General features: G+C 37.5%; 2 protein-coding genes and 1 long non-coding RNA gene across 6 annotated transcripts; 1 reads left to right on the top strand and 2 right to left on the bottom strand.

Annotated features, from left to right (window-relative positions):
• Window positions 1–544: 544 nt before the first annotated feature.
• Window positions 545–14,080, top strand: LOC119774734 (coiled-coil domain-containing protein 149-like). Its single transcript, XM_038272406.1, is given in 14 exon segments — window positions 545–770; window positions 4,975–5,136; window positions 5,232–5,270; window positions 5,453–5,560; window positions 5,688–5,804; window positions 6,367–6,539; window positions 6,656–6,728; window positions 8,384–8,468; window positions 8,581–8,728; window positions 8,839–8,915; window positions 10,941–10,976; window positions 12,707–12,781; window positions 12,877–13,038; window positions 13,041–14,080. Coding segments are annotated over 14 exon segments (1,644 nt in total). The 5' UTR covers window positions 545–719; the 3' UTR covers window positions 13,379–14,080.
• A 518-nt stretch (window positions 14,081–14,598) lies between these two features.
• Window positions 14,599–16,674, bottom strand: LOC119774735 (extracellular superoxide dismutase [Cu-Zn]-like). The gene is made up of 2 exons (XM_038272407.1): window positions 16,520–16,674; window positions 14,599–15,476 (listed from the first exon to the last, which is right to left on the bottom strand). Exons 1-2 carry the CDS (start codon window positions 16,531–16,533, stop codon window positions 14,843–14,845), a joined length of 648 nt encoding a protein of 215 aa, XP_038128335.1. The 5' UTR covers window positions 16,534–16,674; the 3' UTR covers window positions 14,599–14,842.
• A 2,906-nt stretch (window positions 16,675–19,580) lies between these two features.
• LOC119774736 lies at window positions 19,581–21,502 on the bottom strand. 4 transcript variants are annotated; one of them, XR_005279566.1, is made up of 3 exons: window positions 21,438–21,502; window positions 20,302–20,412; window positions 19,581–20,151 (listed from the first exon to the last, which is right to left on the bottom strand). It is a non-coding gene; the product is annotated as an uncharacterized LOC119774736 (long non-coding RNA). The 4 variants fall into 4 exon arrangements; XR_005279563.1 differs by having other exon boundaries at window positions 20,302–20,447; XR_005279565.1 differs by having other exon boundaries at window positions 20,302–20,437; window positions 21,438–21,501.
• Window positions 21,503–23,438: the final 1,936 nt, after the last annotated feature.

The raw sequence follows: 23,438 nt of genomic DNA on the forward strand, positions 1-23,438 counted from the left end.
CGCTTTAGCCATTGGTAAAATCAACTAGATTCATGGATCCTCAACCAACAATGATCAATTTACACTGTAAACAGGGCCAGTTTTTTGCCCAGAGTACCACTTAGTAAATCTTTGCTTTGAATCAGCATATGTTCACCCCTACTCCCTAGCTGTGTTTATAAATTGATCAGGAAGGGAAGAGTTTCTTGCAGCCATTGCAAATGCTCCCCATCCCATAATTTCATTCTACCGGACCATTCCTCTGGATTCCTGCTCATCCTGCAAAGACGGGTGGAAGACCTCCATGGAATAAGAGGTTGCTTTTACCCAAAAGAGTCAAATGAATGGATAAATACATAACTTTATTTCAGACAGTCACTGTCTGAAATATCAGCTTATATATCAGCTAGATATCAGCTTATATTTGAGTTTTTGAAATAGTTTAAATCATATAACAGGATATAGTTTTTTTGCCATGTGGTCCACACTCCAGTTGGTGGCGGTAATGCTCATCTAACGTTTTTGCGAACCGCCATAAAAATTTCAACAAGAAGGAGAAGAAGAACGCACCATGGCGCAGTGACGTAGACACCATGTCGGAAGTGATGCAGAACACGTCCTCCATCAGCTAATCCAATTTGATGATGTGAAATGTCTGAATTCAGCCGAACTGACGCAGTAATGCAAAGCTGAAATTGAGAAGGTTTTTTTTCAGCTTCACTCGGTTGAATAGAGCTGAGATGGATCCATCTAAGAGGAGCGACAGCGACTGGCAGGGGCTGCTTAATGAGGTGATTCTCTTTAGACTTTAGTCAGATTTTATTTGTCATTTTGTTTACACAAGTGTAAAACAAAAAAGAAATTTCGTTTGGAAACAGCTCACTGGACAATTTCATCTTTTAAAAGTACAGCCTTGAAAAATAGTAAAAAAAAAAATACTGTAAATGTACTGTTCTAACAACCCTAGTTCTATATCCCCGCTAATGTATCCAGTTTGGTCTGAAAATGAAGTTAGCTATCGTTATTTAAACTAAGTCTGGCTCCACAGACAGATAGATACTGCTCTCCAGGTCAACAATGCGCATACAGGTGCTGGTCATAAAATTAGAATATCATGAAAAAGTAGATTGATTTCAGTAATTCCATTTAAAAAGTGAAACTTGTATATTATATTCATACATTACATACAAACTCATATATTTCAGATGTTTATTTTGTTTAATTTTGATGATTACAAATGACAACAAATGAAAATCTCAAATTCATCATATCAGAAAATTAGAATATTACTGAAGACCAATAAAAACAAAGGATTTATAGAAATGTTGGCCAACTGAAAAGTATGAACATGAAAAGTATGAGCATGTACAGCACTCAGTATTTAGTTGGGCCTCCTTTGGCCTGTATTACTGCAGCAATGCGGCGTGGCATGGAGTCGATCAGTCTGTGGCACTGCTCAGGTGTTATGATAGCCCAGGTTGCTCTAATAGTGGCTTTTAGCTCTTCTGAATTGTTGGGTCTGGTGTATTGCATCTTCTTCTTCACAATACCCCATAGATTTTCTATGGGGTTAAGGTCAGGAGAGTTTGCTGGCCAATTAAGAACAGGGATACCATGGTCCTTCAACCAGGTACTGGTAGCTTTGGCACTGTGTGCAGGTGCCAAGTCCTGTTGGAAAATGAAATCTGCATCTCCAAAAAGTTGGTCAGCTGCAGGAAGCATGAAGTGCTCTAAAACTTCCTGGTATGTGGCTGCGTTGACCCTGGACCTCAGAAAACACAATGGACCAACACCAGCAGATGACATGGCACCCCAAACCATCACTGACTGTGGAAACTTTACACTGGACTTCAAGCAACGTGGATGAAGTGCCTCTCTTCTTTTCCTCCAGACTCTGGGACCTTGATTTCCAAAGGAAATGCAAAATTTACTTTCATCAGAGAACATGACTTTGGACCACTCACCAGCAGTCCAGTCCTGTTTCTCTTTAGCCCAGGCAAGACGCTTCTGACGCTGTCTGTGGTTCAAGAGTGGCTTGACACAAGGAATGTGACAGCAGAAACCCATGTCTTTCATACGTCTGTGTGTGGTGGTTCTTGAAGCACTCACTCCAGCTGCAGTCCACTCTTTGTGAATCTCCCCCACATTTTTGAATGGGTTTTGTTTCACAGTCCTCTCCAGGGTGCGGTTATCTCTCTTGCTTGTACACTTTTTTCGACCACATCTTTTCCTTCCCTTCGCCTCTCTATTAATGTGCTTGGACACTGAGCTCTGTGAACAGCCAGCCTCTTTAGCGATGACCTTTTGTGTCTTGCCCTCCTTGTGCAAGGTGTCGATGGTCGTCTTTTGGACAACTGTCAAGTCAGCAGTCTTCCCCATGATTGTGTAGCCTATAGAACTAGACTGAAAGACCATTTAAAGGCTTTTGCAGGTGGTTTGAGTTAATTAGCTGATTAGAGTGTGGCACCAGGGGCCATCAATTTTGAACCTTTTCACAATATTCTAATTTTCTGATATGATGAATTTGAGATTTTCATTTGTTGTCATTTGTAATCATCAAAATTAAGCAAAATAAACATCTGAAATATATGAGTTTGTATGTAATGTATGAATATAATATACACGTTTCACTTTTTAAATGGAATTACTGAAATCAATCTACTTTTTCATGATATTCTAATTTTATGACCAGCACCTGTAAATCTCAGCTGCTGCAGCATCAACCTGTTCTGGTTTTAGGAAGTCAGGTTTATCTTCCTGTAAAAAGTCTTTTCACAACCCATAACCTTAGCATGTTAGTTCACTTTTCAAACTTTAATGTGTTGTTTTGTTGCTTTGATTTTAAAAGGTACAAATGGAAGTATTAATTGTGATATGAATAAATAAAATTCTAAAATGATGTTGTGTTATTATGTTTTCTGGCCCTTTTGCGCTGCAACATGGCCAGTTTTAGATGGGGGCCTACTGGGGGCCAGTGCCCCTATAGGACCGGTCCTAGCCCCTGTGGTGACCTCTATACTGAAAAAATGATACTAAAATAATTTCTTATGATATGAGCTGACTGAAGGGACTGAATTTGACTGGTCCCTTGTATCAATTTAATATTAACCATTACTATTTAACTGAAAACTTATATAGAATCTAAGATGTGGGACCCTAAGATTCAGTTGAATTAATATAAATTCACAAGCCATGTTTCCATCCCAACAAAATTAGAATTTTAAGCAAGCTTTTAAAAGTAAAAAAAAAAGAAAAAATTGAAAGGAAAAAAAAGGAAATGTGGATTTGCGTGTTTCCATTTGGTTTGAAGGGAATTAACCAATCACCACGTAGTGTATGGCCGTCATAGGTCCTCATCCAAATTACATCATAACGCATCACAGTAGTAAACAGGAAGTAGAGACTGCAATCTAACACTGACCAAAGATCAGTAATGGAAGAAAGTTTTAATACTGTGTTGCTATTGGGAAAGTTGTTCCCGTATTGATATGTCAGCTAGTAATGGCGATGTTGCTTCCGACCATCTGTATGTGCATAATAAGAACGTCCAAGAAGACGCTGACAGCAGAAACAGCTGATTAGTCATGCAAGGTAAAAATTTGCTACATCAGAGGTGCATACCCCCACCTTTTGTGAAAAAGGTGGGAGACTGAATAAGCTGGTAGGTAAGGCCACTTCTGTCCTGGGCTGCCCTCTGGACTCGGTGGAGGAAGTGGCTGAGAGGAGGATGCTGTCCAAACTCACATCCATCATGGACAACACCTCTCACCCACTGCACCAGACTGTAGAGGAGCTAAGCAGCTCCTTTAGTCAAAGACTTAGACACCCTGTCTGTAAAAAGGTGCGCTACCGCAGGTCATTCATTCCTGCTGCCACCAGACTCTATAATAATGCACTATAACCACAATAACTCCTGTTAAAACCACTGTGCAGCTATATTCTAGTTTTTTATTTATTGACTGTGCAATATTCTGTGCAATATGCGGACTGTGCAATATATGTGAATAGAATAGTCATACCACTACCTCACCATTGTTCCTTAACTTCTACACTTTAACGTTAAAGTAAATCCACCTGTATATAAGCCACCTGGATTGTACATATGTCACCTCAAACCTCTGTGCTACTACCTTGTATTTTTTTATTTCTTATTTTTATTTTATTTTGTTTTTCATTGTGTGCAATACATGTACACTTGCACCTTAATCCTTATTTATCTTGATATACTGTATATACCTGGATATACTGTGTGTATGTGTGTATGTATATATATATATATATATATATATATATATATATATATATATATATATATATATATATATATATATATATATATATATATATTGTTCTTAATGCACCTTTTTCCTCCTTGTTTGCACCTTCTTTAATTAATATGCCAATATGTGATGAGTGAATTTCTCCGCTGTGAGATCAATAAAGCTCATCTAATCTAGTATGCGTTGTAATGTTGTGTACTTTACCACCTGCACTTTCAGGTATTTTTAGTAGCTATGGTGCCACTGTTTTAGGTACTTTTCACTTTTTAAACAATTTTGTTGTACTGCGTTTTAGAATGCGAGTAAACTATCTGTCTGCATAACTCAACGTGCAATGAAATAGATTTAATATTTACTTATTTAGCTGTCTAAATAAGTAAATGATTCAAATATTAAATATACAATTATTGTAAAATGAGCAATTAAATAATTAAATGTCCCATTAGATTACTGGCAAGACTTTTAAAATGATGAATTCAATAAATTAATGTCAAGTTAGTTGTGCTGGTTGGATACTTTCAGTGTGTGATCAAGTAATAAAAAAATATGGCTCATATTGTTCTAGATTACACAATGAGACACGTTCCCCTTGCGTGCACGATGGTCAGGTTTTTAATCACGTTAACCAAATGGATTTAGAACTTCTCTCATATTTGATGTCACCTTGTTACTAAACATAACAAACATTCCTGCTGTCTCTGTGTCATATGTGCAGTTCGTGGTTTGTAAGCGCAAGCTGGAGAGTAAAAAAGAAGCTCTTCTGATACTCTCCAAGGAGTTAGACAGCTGTCAGCAGGAGAGGGATCAGTACAAACTGATGGCCAACCAGCTCCGCGAGCGGCACCAGGCGCTCAAGAAGAAGTACAGAGAACTCATTGTAAGCTGAAGAATGGGTCAGTTTAAAAGATTTCCTATTGGAAAACAGGGTAATATCTGTGTTTACCTTTTGCTCTTCGGTTTTTCTACTAACAGGACGGAGATATTTGTCTGCCACCTAACAAAAGAAACCAAGTGAGTAATTTCATCCTGGTTATATTATTCACATTCAATGTGCTGACATCCCAAAGCTGCTGTTTGAAGTCAAGATGAGACAGTATTAATGACAGAGTACATTCCTACTCACGCCCTCTCCTGATGGAACACAGCCACAGCTTTTCTTTACATGTTACTTTTAAACACCATTTGTCCCTCAGGTGAATTTGGCTCAGCTGCTAAGAGACTCCAGAGAAAGGAACAGTCAGCTTTCTGAGGAGGTCAAAGAGCTCAAACAGCGGCTGCTGGAAGCTCAGGGCGACAACAAGGTATCACCATCATATCCACACGCAGCTGTTCACTAAATGTCAGTGTTCAGCTGTGATGTGGTGAATAAATACAAAAAGTTCTGTATAAAATAAATTATTTAAGAAATCTTTTTCGATCTTCCTGCAGCTTCTGCGGATGACGATCACCAAGCAAAGGCTGGGGGACGAGGAGGTGGGTGTTCGACATTTTCCTGCACATGAGAGGGAAGATCTGGTGAGGCAGCTGGAGCAAGCAAGAGAGCAGGTGAGGCCTGACTGCTGGATGTAGATTCATCTCTTCACCTTCACCAGCATTTTATCAGTCTGAGACTTTCTGTAGTTTGGTTTGTTTTGACAAATTTAAAGGCTTCATTTCAGAGATAGGATCTGAAGTAAGTACATCAGAGGATCATGTAATGTTAGGTTTTTTTGAGATTAAGCTGAGGGGAGCAGACTAAGATGGTTTAGACATATAGGCAGGTGGAGATGCTGAGAACATTGGCTGGAAGATGCTGAAGCTGAAACGGTTCAGCAGGCATAAAAGGAGACCGAAGACTATTGCATGTTTATTTTTAGTTGACATTAAAAAAATAAATGCGATACTTATTGAAACATAACAAGGTATAGTTCAAACAAAACACATTGGCTGTGATTTGCTGATACCTTTTTGGCTGCAGAATGTAGGGTCAGGTGGAGACTGACTGTTATTTGATGTTATCTGATATTTCATATCCTAAACACTTAAATCACACAATTATCTATTTTCATTTGTTATAGTATTTTGTGCATATATATGTGTATATATATATTTTTTGTCATTCTTGCAGAACGAGGTGCTAGTGCACAGCGTGAAATCACTGACGGATGAGCTCCAGGATGTCCGAGCAGAGCGGGACGTGTTTCAGCAGAAGGCTCACCGACTCAACACTGAAATGAACCACATCATGGGCAGCGATGAGAGCCGCTTCCTGGACATAGATGCCCTCTGCATGGAGAACAGGTTGGTATTCGTAAATAAAAAGTCTTAACTTGTAATTTTTTAACACTTTATTAGTTAATCTTAAGATATATATTTTTAGCTGACTCCATATTATTAAGGCTTTCCTTTTGTTATAGGTACTTGCATGAGCGGTTCAGCCAGCTGCAGGAAGAGGTTCACCTCCTTAAAGCTAACTTAGTGAAGTACAAGGTAGATATAACTACTTCACAGGGCTGCCAAGGTTCACGCTTTGAGTGTGACATTCATGCAATTAAACCCATTTTCACGCACCATGCCACACCTGACATTTCTGATGCATATTTCCTCATTCAATACGGCTTGCCATAGTACGAGTAACTCTGATTGACTGACTCAGATAACAATCCTAGACCGATCCATCAGTCCTTTGTGGCTAAAACTAACCAACAGCAGAAGGCACAACACAATATTAACCAATCAGAAGCGAGGTAAGGCAGGTCTTAGTGTCTCTCACAATCTGGATGGGATCTGGGAGCATAAAACTAAAGAATAAGACAGAAACCTAGGGCAAGAGTGTTTTAGATGAGCCATGAAGCCATGGTTGCACATTTTTTGATCTAGCGGACAAAAAGTGTGATCCTTTCTTACTACGGCTGAAGCTTAAAGCTGACGGTAAAGTAAATTGTTAAAGTAAATTATCTTGAAAAAATGTTAAATTGTTCCAAGGTACAAATGTAAAATTATCTTCTGTATCACGTATCATCATAAGAAATTGATTTAGAGTTACACAGAGTTACATAGATCTAAAAAAAAAAAAAAGATGGGAGATTTTTCTTTTCTTATTTTAAGCATAAATCCTATTAATCATCTGCGAATTGTCTTACCTCCTTAAGTCAAGGGAAAATACACTCTTTTTTTTTTTTTACTCTCCTCTGTTTTATTTTCAGTTCAGGGGCCATAATATGGTCCTGGACCATTTTTACAGGGGCTCTGGCCCCTGCTGGCCCCTGTGTAGAACCACACATGCGCTGAACTGATCCAAAACCAGCTCTCAAATAAGCCACCAAAGTGTGTAACAAATACAACATTAGACATGTCCCCAGCTAAACCATGTTATTGTTTTTTTTATTTGAAATAAAATATTGTCAAACATGGGCGTATTTAAAGGGAGGGCCAGGGGAAGCATGGTCCCCTTTTTAATAATTACATCATGTAGAATGTCAAACTTTAACATTTTTTAAATCAGTATATTATCTAAACAAATTTGAAAAATACGGCAGTGAATTCTTTATTATGATGTACTACAATTAAAGATTATTTAGATTTAGGGGTTTTCTATATTATTAAGAATAAATATCAACTACTCAAGAAATTTAATGTATATAATATGTAGAAGCAATAATCAATACAAACGACACCAATTTATAAATATGTGTGAAGCTTTATTAGCAAGGACCTCATTTAATTCTTCTCTCTCTAGTGGTTTAATTGGAAAATATAGATGTAGGTTCATATGTAGGTTTATTGGGATCAGCATAGGTTGACCCTGTACTGGTTTCGGTTTCCGTTTGGTGCCCCTTCAGTGCACATTGATCCCTGCTTGGCCAGCCCTGTGAAAATTTCCTGGAACTACCACTGTTATCAAACCTTTGTCCAAATTCTTGTTTAATTTTTAGTTTCTGGTTAATTCAGACTAGCTGGAAGCCACAGTGCAGTTAGAACAGCTGGCATGGAGGGAAGACATCTGTGCTTAGCTATAAATCAACGTTAAAAAAAGTCTCACTCTTGTAATCATTTGAAACTTGGCAGCTTTGGTTCCATGTACATTTTTATTTGTTGTTGCTCTTGTTTTACATTCCATTGAAACACTTGATGGTGAATTTCAGAGCGCATTGGAGAGCAGGAAGAACTGCAAAATGAGCGGCAAACCCAACAGCAGCGCTCTAACTGGAGTCCTTTCTGCTAAACAAGGTCAGAAACCTCACATTTCAAAGATTTCTTTCTAAGCCTCATTGTTTTTTTGGTTTTTCTCACGATAAACGTCCTTTGCTGTGACCTGTGTCTGGTGGGGTGTGGATTGCAGTAAAGGAACTGCTGCTGTCTGAGGAGAACGGCTGCAGTCTGCCAGTGACTCCTCAGTCCATCTCAGACCTTAAGTCTCTGGCCACAGCCCTGCTGGAAACCATCCATGAAAAGAACATGGTCGTCCAGCACCAACGCCAAATCAACAAGTACTGAAACTGATGTTCTTCTTTATGTCCCCTTGTTTGCTCTGTCTGGCTTTTTTTTTTCTTTTTCTGACCAGTGAAGGTAGTAACCATCTTTTATTTATTCTAATTAGGATTCTTGGAAACCGAGTGGCAGAACTGGAGAAGAAGCTAAAAACTCTTGAGATTTCTGGCTTGTGGAGCCTTCCAGGTGGATACATGTTTTACTTTAGAGTACCGAGACGTTTATCTGGCTAACCTGCTGCTGCACAACCATCTTTGGCTCCTTGGACCCTGTCAATACCCGATCCGTCCAGCAAAAAAATCCGTACAATCAGTTCATTTGTGCATGCGCAACCAGATAAACATCCAGGTTTTCATAAGTAATGTAATTATGGTATTAAAATTACTTATTTCTATCCATAACTCACTAAACAATGCTAATGCTCAAAAAATGTATTACGACTATTTCTGAGACCATTGATGCTTTTTACATTTCTACGCTTGTCTGACGTCATCATCGGACATGTTCAGAGTAGTCGGGCAAGATATAATTAATCCATGTTCATCTACATTGTAGTTGATTCTTTCTTTAGATTACGCATTATCAGGGATTTAATTATGCCGGCCCCAGGCTGGATTTCTGGCTCGTAGCAGTTGCCTGTGTGTAAAAAATTTTTTAAAAAATCACTCGAAAATAAATAGATGGTAAATAAATAAAAAAGACAATCAAAATCCATCTTGCGTTTCTCAGCCAATCGTAGCAAATGAGCGCTCAGAAACAAACATTATTAGCCAATCAGAAGAACAAGGGGACGGGTCTTAGGAAAGCATGATCCTCCTCTTCTCGTTTCTTGCTCAAGTCGCCAGATAGATTGTGGTACAGTGCTGTAGTTCTACACAGAAAGTCACCTTGCGCCGTTGACGGCTCCATTCAACAGTGAGAGATGTGTAAAAAGTCAAAAAATAGATAAATTAATTTGTGTTTGGAGAGAAGGACAATGGAAAGAACGGAATTGCATGGAGTGGCCTCAATGCAGTTCATGAACTCTGGGGAAGATGTCAAGACCATAGATAAAGGTCTCAATAATAAATGGCACTGAGCATGGCTGGAGGAGACGGGGCGAGATGGCATTTAGCAGCTGGTGCAGGAATTTGGTATTAGATTTTCAAAAGTCAAATTTAGTCTTCAATCATTAATGCAATCTCTAATCCCATATATATAAGATATATATAATATAAATATATATACAATATAAGTTACCTCCTGGAAGTAGCATCCCATTTCCGATGCAGAAGGGGCACAGATGAGTGGTAAAACAGGATTTTTATGCATTTATTTTCTCAGGAAATACATTATTAACCTTTAACACATTATAGTTTATTACTCTTACTATTTTTGGGTAGGGAAAAACGTAATTTAGGTCTTCTTTACAAAATAAATTAGAAGGCGACCCGAATGTATATCTGGCTCCGCATGCGCAAATAAGCTGATGGTACGGATCCAGCTTTATTTTTTTTTTTATTATTAAAAAATGTAACTCTCTGAATTGAACCCATCCCCTTGTGGAGCAGTGGGCTGCCATTGTGCAGCGCCCGGGGGCAGTGTGGAGGTAAGGATCTTGCTCAGAGACCCAGAGTGCCGGCTGTGGGCTTGAACTCAGAACCTCTGGATTCTGAGCACAATGCCCTAACCACTTTGCCACACTCTTCCCAGATCAGGTGGTGACAGGCCCTCCACAGTCGCTCCTCATAGCTTTGGCCAGAAACAATAAAGACCTAAAAATAGTTTTACAATATACAGTTCAGATAAGACTGTTTCTTGCACCTTTTTTTCATGCTTTGTTTGCATAGAATCTTTAATTCTCTCATGATGCTACAAACTACAAATTCTTCCTTCATTTCCCCCAAAAAGGGAACCTTTCATTCATGAAAATGGTTTTATTGTATTCTTCTAAGTTTGATTACTTTCTTTGTTATAAACCTGCAAGTTAGATTTCAGAATGGAATTTTAATTTCTTTAATTTACCCACAAAAAACAAACAATTGATTAAGTAGTTGTTGAAAGTAAAGAGGAATATGTCGGTTTTTATTAACACATTTATTAACAATAAAGCCAAAAAAAACTTCTCTCATTGTAGGAGTCTAAAGCTTCCTGATGCTTGCGCTAACCAAACCAAACTTTGTTTACAATAACTTCTTCTTCTCCTGCTCTTTTTCTCTCTGCTACCTGAAGGCCTGACTTATAATGTGTCTCTTGGAGGGTTTGGAAGTAGGTTCTTCTCTTAAAAACACCTTTATATTTAATCTGACATTAAATATCATACATATATATATTTACATATAGATATATATATGTAAATATATACATATATTTCTATGTTTCTTTCACTGTTATCTTTGAGGGTTTTTTTTCCTGGGGGTGTAACAGTACATGTTTCTGTGGCAACAGTAATTGTACAAACTCATTTTGACAAACTGCAGCTAAATAGTTTTTATGTTTTCTATCAAAAGCAAATGAATTGATAAACTAATTTCTCCCCAGGATGTTGAGCATAGTAAAAACAGTCTGAAAATAAATCTTTTCTGATTTAATTTCAGCTTTAACAGAGTTTGATGGGATAAGAGTAGAGTTGATGATTTACAAATTGCAAACAAACTACGGCTTCAGTAGACTTTGGAAGATTAGCATTTGATGATAACAGCAGCTTTGGATTGTCTGTTTCTAATGATCAGTGTGTTGGGTTTTTGGTTATGAACAGTAGTGTTTACAATTGTGTTGTGGATGTATGGAAAGCCAGAAAGATCACAATTGGGGATGAACAGAAATAAAAAAAATTAGGAAACCGAGGCCGAAAACTGAAACATCAGAAGAAATTATATCAAATATTAGAACCAATGCAATTTTGGCTACGTTTACTAACCTTCACTAAACTTAAGGCATTTCAATAAATTAATTACAATTTATTAATTACAATCAAAAGATTTATTTTCCTCTGATATTATGTGTTATGGCCTTTGCCTTGGTTGAATCCCTGGGAAACGTTCTTGCCTTTTAAAACACGTCAGTCACAGACAGACAGACAGTGGTCATGTTCGGTGTCAGTTTCCTTTTCCATGTTGCTCCCCTCTCAGAATGGTGATGGGAACATTTGGACTTCTTTATTATAACTTTTGTGCCACTGACCTGAGCGAGCAGCCAGACTGATGTGCAGCATTAAAACTCACACATCGTCAAAACCCGTCATCTCTGAAAAACTCTGCTCCACCACTGCTCTCTGCATCCTGGCTGAGCTGTGTGCTTGCAATCTTTTTTTTTTCCCTGCGCAGGATAGGCTGTTTGTCAGGTCATCAAAAGCTTCGGCCGTATTGCTTCGATGTTAAATGTCTATCAGTCGAAAACTGAAAATGCACTTTTAGGTCATTTTCAGAGGAATTTTCACTGCATCCCCAATCACAATGTGTGTTTTTCTAATAGTACCATCTATTAAATATCATTAAAAACAGTAAAAGGTGTCGCTTGTGTTTAGAAAGTTTCAAGCCATTTTGGTAAGTGTTTAGTACTTTATTTTTATCCCTTATTCGTTTTTTATTTGGCAAAAACAACTTTAACCAAATAACGATTTGTGTGATATAGCCTCAGACCTTTGCCTCGCCTCACAACCAAATTCACTTTTTATGCCTCTGTTGTTTTTTCTGCTCAAAGTGAGAGAAATATCTAACATTTACCATTTTCTTTTTCCTGTTAAATTTAAAATTTTAAATGGAGTTACTTGCTGAACTGTGTACCGTTACACCCCTACCATTTACTTTAGCTCTGCTCATTTCATGTCCTACCTGCTTTTATACACTTCTTTTCATCATATAACCATTGTTGATGCTTTGGCATCATACCAAAACTGCAATTGCAAAAAAAAAAAAAAACATTACAGCCGCTCTATGATATAATAACTCATTTATTATTGAGAAGAACTAACTTTAAATATTATGTTGTGATAATAGGAGGAAAAGATGCTATAATCCTGAACACACGTTTACCTCAGCAAGTTGAATCGCTTGATCCTCCTCAACAGGAAGGTAAATATTCAGTTTGAGTGTTTATTAGTCTTTCCCATCTGTAAGCAAACTGAGTAATAATGCTTTTTTTATTATTATTTTTTTTGTTTCTACAGGTTTTAGAGTTTCTGGAATTACCCTAAGCAAAGCCAGTCCAGCTCAAGATGAGGTCCAAACATCTACCGTTCTTGAAGCGTCCAATCCAACCCTTTCACAGCAGCTGCCAGAGGAAGGCCCAGAGAGTGCCGAAGCAGAGGCAGCAGACAGTGAAAACTGCCCTAACGTGACAGATCGCAGACTCAGACAGATCGTACACATTCGTTACACCAGGAGCCTGTGAGTGACGCCTGTCCGAGTGAACTTCCCTCATCGTCCGATCTCAGTCATCACTGTGAGAGCTCTGAACTAATCACAAGAAGATGGGAACCAGAAGGAAGCAACAGACAGGTGGAAGCAGCAGAAATAAGGTCTGCCGAGAACAGGCAGCAGAGGGACGTCCAATCAGACGAGGAGGCTCTTCTATGTAGCAGTGACGATACTCGGAGTCTTCCAGAAGAGGCTCTCTTTTTCTCGCAGCATTTAGGAAAAGATCCTGTGGATCTACAGCAGGTCTCTTAGCTTTGTCTGAGCTCTGATTGTTGGAGAGGTCTCAGCTGTGTCTCTTTTTCACATTCAGATTACTGAATGCCTGATTTCCTAACTGCTGCTTTAACGGCGCCCACTGCTGGCTGTTAATATATAGTACGCACAGGAAGAAAAGCTGATCTAAGGTGATACGAAGCACAGAGCAGCTTTAATCTTTGAAGCAGAACTTATCTGATGCTATAATTTAATGCAGCACATCTGTCTCATGTCTGATGTAGTCCTACTTTACGCTTTATTGTGATGCATCACTTCAGAGACATTCTATTTTTTTAGACGTTACCACAAACAGACTCCTATAGCTTTTGCTTTTTAGTCACATTAAAGATTTTATCATTGATCCATTTAGAGGCATATTTCAGACCTGCAGTCTCTTAAACTTGATCAACAAAGAGACATTGATGGCCAAAGGTATTTCCACACACCTGGAAAAGAGATGTCCTAAAATATTTTATTGTAGTTGAATAATCTATATAATACCTGAGTATATTTGTTCTGTGGGGAATTAAAGCAAATTTAAGTTTTGTTGTTTTTTGTTTTCTAATGCCTTGGTGGTTGCCTTTATTTAGCACTGTTATCAAAACATTGTACAGCCTTTTAATGTTTTCTTCTCTGGTGCTGCCCACGTCAATCCTACACCCTGCTTATAAACTCACAATGTGAGTTTTCTACACAAAACATCTTTTTGCTCTGTGGATGCTTTTAATGCAGACTTCAGAAATCCTCTTTGTCATTTTTCAAAATATTTTCCCCCAAGATCACATAAAATACAATATTTTCAGACGCCCCCATCGTGTTTTTCTGAAACCTCAATTATTAGTGTTCAGTTTGGTTTTTGATCCAAAGCATCGCTTCACTGTTATATAACAGCTGTTATATAACTTACCCCTTTTTTTTTTGCCATAGTTAATGATTACAAAGACTGCAAGAAAAAAATGGGTATTTACACATTATTGTACAGTAAAATATTTCTATTAATGCCTCTATCTGAATTTTACTTACAGATAACCACCCATAAGTTTTAATGGTTGATTTCTTGTGGAAACTGCAATGAACAGGAAAATAACTTACAGACACGTAAGCTGCTCTATTTGGGGGAAAAAATAAGTTTAACAGAGATTTGTTAATACAGCCAGAGGTTCATATAGCTGGGAATTATTTTTGTGACTTCAGAAAACATGATGGCTGCTACTTTATACAAAGTTTTATCAGGATAACTTTTTATTGTTCAAAGAAAAACGTTACAGGTTTAGACAAGTTATGTAGGCTCATATTTGATTCATTTAGGTCAAGTGAAATTGTCAGAAAAGCTATTATCTATAAAATACTGTAATTTCAACTGTTAGTAAGCAATTACTAGTTGTTTTTTTGTATCTTTGTGGAAACCTATTTAAACACCGGGATAGATTCTGCTGGGAACAACACTTCCCTGTGTTGGGCCTAGCCCCTCCTGAACTGCCTTGCGGCACACAGATGTTGAACCTCCCAAAGGCTGGAGGAGGACATCCCGATGACGCAGCATGCCAGCCGACGGCCTGCATTGCCATGCAACAGGCTTCCGGCGTCTCCGCCACGCCCCAAGTCGTCCATCTTTTCGTGGATCACCACCGCCCTTCCAAGCACAGACAGGCCTCCAAACAGCGTAGCATCTGATTCAATCAGTGCACTGATTTTCCCCTCCTGAGGGGAGAAGTTCCCAAAGTCTCCTGGGTGTTGAGAGTGGTTGACACCATATGGGTTGTAGTGGCCACCGGTTGAGTCACATCCCCTGCTGAGGTCTCCGTACTGATGGATGTGCACGGCTCTTGGTTCTGAAGAAGCCTCTTCAGGGAAGCCACTAAGGCGGAGAAGGACATGAAGCCTTTGTTCTGAATGCTCCTGTTTGAACAGCACCTGGCCGTATACCTTGGGAAGCCCCTCGGGAAATAAAGTGCTGGGTCTCACTTTGCAGGCTGCATACAGGGTTCCATTGTACTGAGAGACCTCTGGAGGAAGCAGAGTATCGGTGTGTGCTGAGACGCATTGACAGCAGGCCAAAAACAGCAGCAGAGCAGCCTGCAGTCCACCCAATGACCTGGAGCACAATGGAATTAGTCAAACAATGCAAAAGAATGGATTATGTGAGCCATTAATTTCATAATAAGCACCAAAATCAACAATTACATATTTTAAGTTAATTATCCTGTAGTCTTTAGAAGAAAAAAAAAAACAACTTGGGAGTTTTATGATGAGATCTTCACCACTGATGATAAAGAGATATTACACCATCCAATCAGCTGTTAAATGTAAAACATGGCATAGATAAATGTATACTAGCAGATGTTAAACTTAAAAAACAATAACAGATCTTTTTTTTTTTTACTCTGTTGAATAATATATAACATGGGTTGGCTAAAGCAGGGCTTTCATAATCAAAGTTCACTCCCATGTGTCCTACTAATGATCTAATCATTTGAGTTGTGATAACGTAGGGATGAAATCAACCCTCTGGAGCTGGAGTTTGAGACCGCTGACCAATTCAACAAAAAAAATTAGTAACCATTATATCTTTAAAATGGCAAGATATAAAAAAATCTCTGTTTGGATGGAATAAAAAAAGGACAGAACAAAAACTAAAGTATGCACAGTGGTGATCATGGGAAGCCAGCTGCTTTAAAACATCAGATCAATCCAACAAATTTTGCATTTATGTGTCCAAATTGGAACCTATACCAAATGATCTGGGGAAACAGTTTTACAAGACTTGTTCTAATTGATAGATTCTTGTAACTAGGAATTTAAAGCATAGATGCAGAAGAAGAAAAAAAATGTTTTTTGGGTTTTTTTTTACCATGAAAACTGTATTGAAGGTATGGCCTGGATTTGTGTTTTTGAAGCTCATTGATATTAAAATCAGATTAATAGAACAAATGTTTGGATTTTTATAGCCACGTGTTGTTTTGTTGCAGATATTGTCCTTCTGTTTGTTTTACGTCTATAAAAGCAACTGGCTGACCGCTTTAAAGGCTTTCATAAACTTATTAAGTAAGCTTTCCATAATTGAAAACAACAAAAAACATTTGATTGCGTTCTTGCTGTGCCATGAATAAAAAAATTGTATAAAAATCGCGCACTTACCTGTTTAGACGCATGGTTGGCGATGAAAGCAGCAACACGCTTCGATGTTTCTTTGGTTGATCTCTAAAAGGCGATGAAGCTGTTTCCTAACAGTGTCCGTGCGCGTCAGTGCGCGTTCACGTGATGAGGGGTGGAGCGGCTTTTCTTCAGCTGGTTTTCATTGTTGAGAGTTTTTGCAGCACCCACGTCAAAAAACTCTGCAAATAGACTGAATGGTTAGTGCAACGTTAGTGCAGATTTGTGCAGAAAAAAATATTGTTTGTGCTACTTTTGTTTAAGAGATATTAAAGATTATTTTTTAGGTCATCCAGAGGTCACCATCCCCCCATTAAACTCCAATTTGAACCAAAGTGGTCTCATTTTTTAGTGCTTCGTTTGTGCTGATTTGTGCAGTTAAAACGGTCATTTGTGCTATTTTAGTTTTGAAGATATAATCATTTAAATCTTTGGCTGATGACGTCACCATCCCCCCATCAAGCTCCGATTTGATCCAAAGTGGTCTCATTTTTTAGTGCTTCGTTTGTGCTGATTTGTGCAGTTAAAACGGTCATTTGTGCTATTTTAGTTTTTAAGATATAATCATTTTAATTTTTGGCTGATGACGTCACCATCCCCCCATCAAGCTCCGATTTGAACCAAAGTGGTCTCATTTTTTAGTGCTTCGTTTGTGCTGATTTGTGCAGTTAAAACAAACATTTGTGCTGCTTTACTTTTTAAGATATAATCATTTAAATTTTTTTGGCTGATGACATCACCATCCCCCCATCAAGCTCCGATTTGATTCAAAGTGGTCTCATTTTTTTGTGCTTCGTTTGTGCTGATTTGTGCAGTTAAAACAAACATTTGTGCTGCTTTACTTTTTAAGATATAATCATTTTTATCTTTTGGCTGATGACGTCACCATCCGCCAATCAAGCTCCGATTTGATCCAAAGTGGTCTCATTTTTTAGTGCTTCGTTTGTGCTGATTTGTGCAGTTAAAACAAACATTTGTGCTGCTTTACTTTTTAAGATATAATCATTTTAATTTTTTGGCTGATGACGTCACCATCCCCCCATCAAGCTCCGATTTGATCCAAAGTGGTCTCATTTTTTAGTGCTTCGTTTGTGCTGATTTGTGCAGTTAAAACAAACATTTGTGCTGCTTTACTTTTTAAGATATAATCGTTTAAATTTTTTGGCTGATGACATCACCATCCCCCCATCAAGCTCCGATTTGATCCAAAGTGGTCTCATTTTTTAGTGCTTCGTTTGTGCTGATTTGTGCAGTTAAAACAAACATTTGTGCTGCTTTACTTTTTAAGATATAATCGTTTAAATTTTTTTGGCTGATGACATCACCATCCCCCCATCAAGCTCCGATTTGATCCAAAGTGGTCTCATTTTTTAGTGCTTCATTTGTGCTGATTTGTGCAGTTAAAACCGTCATTTGTGCTGCTTGCATGTCCGATTCAAACTATATTCTCTATACTTGCAGGTGATGATCACAACCGACTACATTTATTACACATCTACAACTGCTGTTTTTGTTTCAGGCCGCTTTTTATTCTGTAAATTCTTGTCAGTAATTTAGTCTGGGACAAAAGTAAATTATATCTCACTGCCAACACTGGAAAGAAGGGAAGTCTTTTTTAAATGTTTCTACTGATAAATCAGTGTCATTATTATGAAGATTACCGAGCCTGTTTGTCCCCTTCTTATTAGATTATTTATATATTCATGCTAATTGGCAAAGATCTCTAGGGAAACGTGTTTTTATTGTTATTTTATTATTATTTTTTTTGTACTTTCCACTGTTATAAGAATACTTATTTTATACAGTGGCTTGGTTGCCCCATGCTGGAAAGGAAAGTAGTTATTCAACAACAGCAGTTGTTGTCCGCAGTCAGAATGCCTTGGTGGAAGAAGATGTGGCCAGATGCAGCGTTTGGTCTAACCACTGTTCTCAAGAAAGCAGTTAATTTCATATATTTGTTTTATATTGCAAGTTGTTTTAGCTGTTATTGTTGTTATGTGTTTTATATTGTTTTGTATTCCCTAATAAAGATTGATTGCAGCGTGATTTATTGTGCCTCATTTAAAGAACTTTGCTTTAGATAGCAATGTCAACAAAGCCACCAATATATTAACCTTTCTCCACAGAAATGCAATATTGTTGTCTCACAAATGGAGAGGGGGACACACCTGCCTGAGCCTGCACATGATCAAATCCTCACATTCTGCAACAGTTATATACTATACAAACTTCTACAAATATTTTACCTGTTACTTATATTCCATTATTATTATTCTAATATTGTAACTGTGATTTCTTTTAAGGTGGTTTTGATAGTCGTATTCACATTGTTGACCCTTATTTTCCGCACATTGAGCAGCAAACTGGTTTAAAAAAATAACTGAGATGCGCCAGAAGGATGAAGTTAGAAGTGCACAGCACGTAGGCAATTGAGTGTCATTTCAATAAACCAAATTCTTTATGCTTAAATAAAATGCATCAAGCTTTAATTTGTAACTTATGACATTAAATGTAAGAGTTATTAAAACAGCATTGACTGTTTGGCAAATTTGAAGTCCTCACACGACTTTACAGTGAGTGATGCCACCTAGTGAGTCAGTGAACTCTGAGTAGAAAGATAGCAAATTAGATCATATATATTAATAAAAGTGAAATCCTTTAAACTTCAACATCTGTCAAACGTGATTTTAGAGCAAGGTAAGATAATAAATAATGGGAGATGCATGGTTGAATGCTATACATACAGGGCTAGCAGCCACATGGCAGTAAATGTTAGCAACAAATAAGGTTTTAGTAACAAACATGTCACGATCAACAGCAACTACGTTATTTTTAGCTAAGTTGGCCAGGGTATCCAATATTTAATTTAATACAAAGCAAACAGATTTCTGTAAATCCAAAATTCAATTACATTTTAATTCCAGATTTTTTAAATTTATTAAAACATACAGTTATCTATGATTAGGCACATCTGTAGACTCCACGGGGCTAAGGCACATTTTTAAAGTTGAACTAATACTTTAAATGAAAGTTAACAAGCCATAAAAATGCTATATGTGCAATAACCAAAAAACAGACTATAATTACAATTAAGCATAAAAGGCATATTGATTTAGGGAAGAACAGTAATTTAAACTGAAGTTTTTAGTTGTAGCAGAATTCTATATGTCAGAATATTTGTATTAATGCTAATCAAATTCTTTTTATCCTTCAACGAGATACCTCGAAAGCCATCAGTAGACAGGGATTCCCTTTTTGCAGTTGTCTGCAATTCAAAAGAGGCCATCCTTCTAAATGGCAAAATAGCCACTCCTGCTGCTGCTATTTGGACTGAATTAAGTCAGCAGCTGGAAAACAAGATGTCTCCAAAAGCTGTGTACACTTTCGTAAAGTTAAACAGACATAACATCTGGTCATGAGTTTGACTCTGGCTCTATTTCTTCAGGAGTAGGCAGCTGCTCATGTTTTCAGATTGAAGTCCCTTTTGAGGAATGGATCAAATTTCAAAAGAGCTGTGTGAGGGCAGGATGGAGCCGGCTGTATGGAGGTCAGCAAAGGCATCGGAATTGATGGATATTGGAGATCCTGAACCAAGTCACCTCCCAAATTTGGCGACCCTACGAAAAGCAAAGCAGGAGAAAAAAGATTTAGAATTAGGTGACAAAGATCCAATTCTGTCTTTGCAGTTGTCAAAATATAGCAAACACAACTGAATTTCCTTTGTGTAAATGTCCCTCTGTTGTGGCTCCCCAAGGAAAGACACTGACCTTAAAAGGAGTGATCGCTTTCAAGGCTAGCTCAACCAAACACGGTCTTGGACATTACACTGCCTACTGCCGAAGAGCTCCATGTACTGTATGTGGGAACTTTATGATGATCTGGCAAAGGTAGTGAAGACAGTGCCTGAAAATACCTAAGTACAACCACATGCTGTGTTATACACAGCAGATTGAATGCTGTTAAGAAATATACTTTGGAGGTCAGTTTTGAGAAGCCCAGAAGAGTTCCCAGTTGTTAGGACCATATTACAGTTTTAAAAAGGCGTTTTCTTTTATCAAAATGTTCAAATGTTAACATAAAGTTTGTTTTCCAAATCAGAAGTGTTTGTTCTTCTTTGAAAGTAAAAGGTTTATTACATATTCAAGGGCACTTTGTTATAGTTGATTTTTGAAGTCATACTTCATTACATTATCGTATTTTCATCTCTCTTTTTATTTATCTTTTGTATTATTTGTAAAGTGACCTTGAGTGTCAAGAAAGGCGCTGCTAAATAAAATGTATTATTATTATTACTCCTTTTTGGTGTTTCTGCACCAAAAAATAAGCTAATTACAGTTTATAGGCTAGCAGTAAACTTTAACAAAATACAGCACTGTGGTTAGACTATAAAGTAAAACAGCATCTGTAAGGAACAATATCCAAATTTTTTTGTCTGTTTAAGCTAAAGGTTCAATTAGGCTGAAGGTCCTCTCCAGTTCATTACTAGCTTCATGCGTGGAGTGGGAAATATTGTCCAACAATTAATATATTGGCTTAATTAAAGAATTAGAAATTACTAACAATGTAGAGCAATTTGTTTTTATTTAATAAGCTCAGCATAAACGTTATATTAAAAACGTAGCAGTCTGCACATAAAGTATTACTGGGCTGCAAATCTTAATAAAACTTTTCATTCCAAGGTTATTGTTGATAAATGAAAAAGAGCCAACATGGATGTTCTATGTAAGACACAGATACAGTTTGTTTTGAACCTACTGGTGATGGTAAATGACACAGCTTCATAATAATGTCACTGCTTTATCAGTAGAAATACATAAAAATATGTACTGAAGAAAACTAGAAGACTTATAAATGAGGTTCAGGTGCACTGGTGTCTGCCTGGAAGGTCGGTAAAAATACTTACAGAGTGCAGCTTTATTGGAGGGCTAAGGTATACAGGTAGTAGATGCAAGGATCTTGAAGTTGGTCTAAAGAAAAACACAAATAATATCATACTAAATATCAGTAATAATCAGTAAGCATAAAGTTAGTAATCAGGCATGAAATAACATTCACCATAAAGAAATATAATTTAGCCTGCTGACACCTAGTGGTCAATCTAGCCCAAAAAACTTAACTCAACAAGATGATAGTCAAACAGGATTATAAACTCCGTATCACTGTGCATAAAGACTTAATAACAAAACATGTAATATAAACTTAAACGTTCAGGCTAAGCCCAAAAGATTAACAACATTGACTATAAACAGTTAGTTAGTACTACTAAAGCTGCAGCTACAAAACTAAAGCTGCAGCTACAAAACAACACAGTTAAACAGGTTATATAAGGAAATTTTACAACACACAAGGCATAATAATGTCATCAGTTACACACTTGAAACATCCACTAACATGCATAGGTGACTCAAACTAACTTAGACGAGACTCCTTTGCTTTGCCGCTGACTTGTCCACTTCCGCAGCTCTCTAATAGGGGGGTGGTGACGTCACTGACCTAAATTTTAATCTATTATATCTTAAAAAGTAAAGCAGCACAAATGTCGGTTTTAACTGCACAAGTCAGCACAAACGAAGCCCTAAAAAATGAGACCACTTTGAATCAAATCGGAGCTTGATGGGGGGGTGGTGACGTCATCAGCCAAAAATTAAAATGATTATATCTTAAAAACTAAAATAGCACAAATGACCGTTTTAACTGCACAAATCAGCACAAACGAAGCACTAAAAAATGAGACCACTTTGGATCAAATCGGAGCTTGATGGGGGGATGGTGATGTCATCAGCCAAAAAATGTAAATGATTATATCTTAAAAACTAAAATAGCACAAATGACCGTTTTAACGGCACAAATCAGCACAAACGAAACACTAAAAAATGAGACCACTTTGGTTCAAATTGGAGTTTAATGGGGGGATGGTGACCTCTGGATGACCTAAAAAATAATCTTTAATATCTCTTAAACAAAAGTAGCACAAACAATATTTTTTTCTGCACAAATCTGCACTAACGTTGCACTAACCATTCAGTCTATTTGCAGAGTTTTTTGACGTGGGTGGGGTGTCAGCTTCACGCAGCTAGTTTTTGCCTGTAATCACTGAATGCTTGTTTTCTCGGAAGGATAAAAAACAACGGGCAGGGGGCCCTCTGAATTGAGACGAACACATAAAACAGACCCATTATACAGATAGAGAAATGTTTATAGAATAGATCTACATTATTTAATCTAGGTTTTGTCCCCCCCCCCCCCCCCCCCCCCCCCTTCTTGTCCCTTGTTGTTTTCCTCTCTATGTTTTGTTCTCAGCTGACTTTCCATGCTGTCTCAAAAGGAATGAAAGATATTTTTCAAGCACTAAGCTCACTTAGCTGATTGCTCCTTCCCGTTTTTCCCAAAAAGCTGAAGGCAAAAGTAAATGATAGTCTTTCTTTTCACTGTAGACAACCATCTGCTTATCTGTTCTCCATTTTTCATTTGGATGAAATACAGGTGCTGGTCATTAAATTAGAATATCATGAAAAAGTAGATTGATTTCAGTAATTCCATTTAAAAAGTGAAACTTGTATATTATATTCATACATTACATACAAACTCATATATTTCAGATGTTTATTTTGTTTAATTTTGATGATTACAAATTACAACAAATGAAAATCTCAAATTCATCATATCAGAAAATTAGAATATTGTGAAAAGGTTCAATATTGATGGCCCCTGGTGCCACACTCTAATCAGCTAATTAACTCAAACCACCTGCAAAAGCCTTTAAATGGTCTTTCAGTCTAGTTCTATAGGCTACACAATCATGGGGAAGACTGCTGACTTGACAGTTGTCCAAAAGACGACCATCGACACCTTGCACAAGGAGGGCAAGACACAAAAGGTCATCGCTAAAGAGGCTGGCTGTTCA

The sequence above is a fragment of the Cyprinodon tularosa genome, unplaced genomic scaffold (assembly GCF_016077235.1).
Source record: "Cyprinodon tularosa strain WSP-4 unplaced genomic scaffold, ASM1607723v1 ctg829, whole genome shotgun sequence".
Classification (NCBI taxonomy): Eukaryota; Metazoa; Chordata; class Actinopteri; order Cyprinodontiformes; family Cyprinodontidae; genus Cyprinodon; species Cyprinodon tularosa.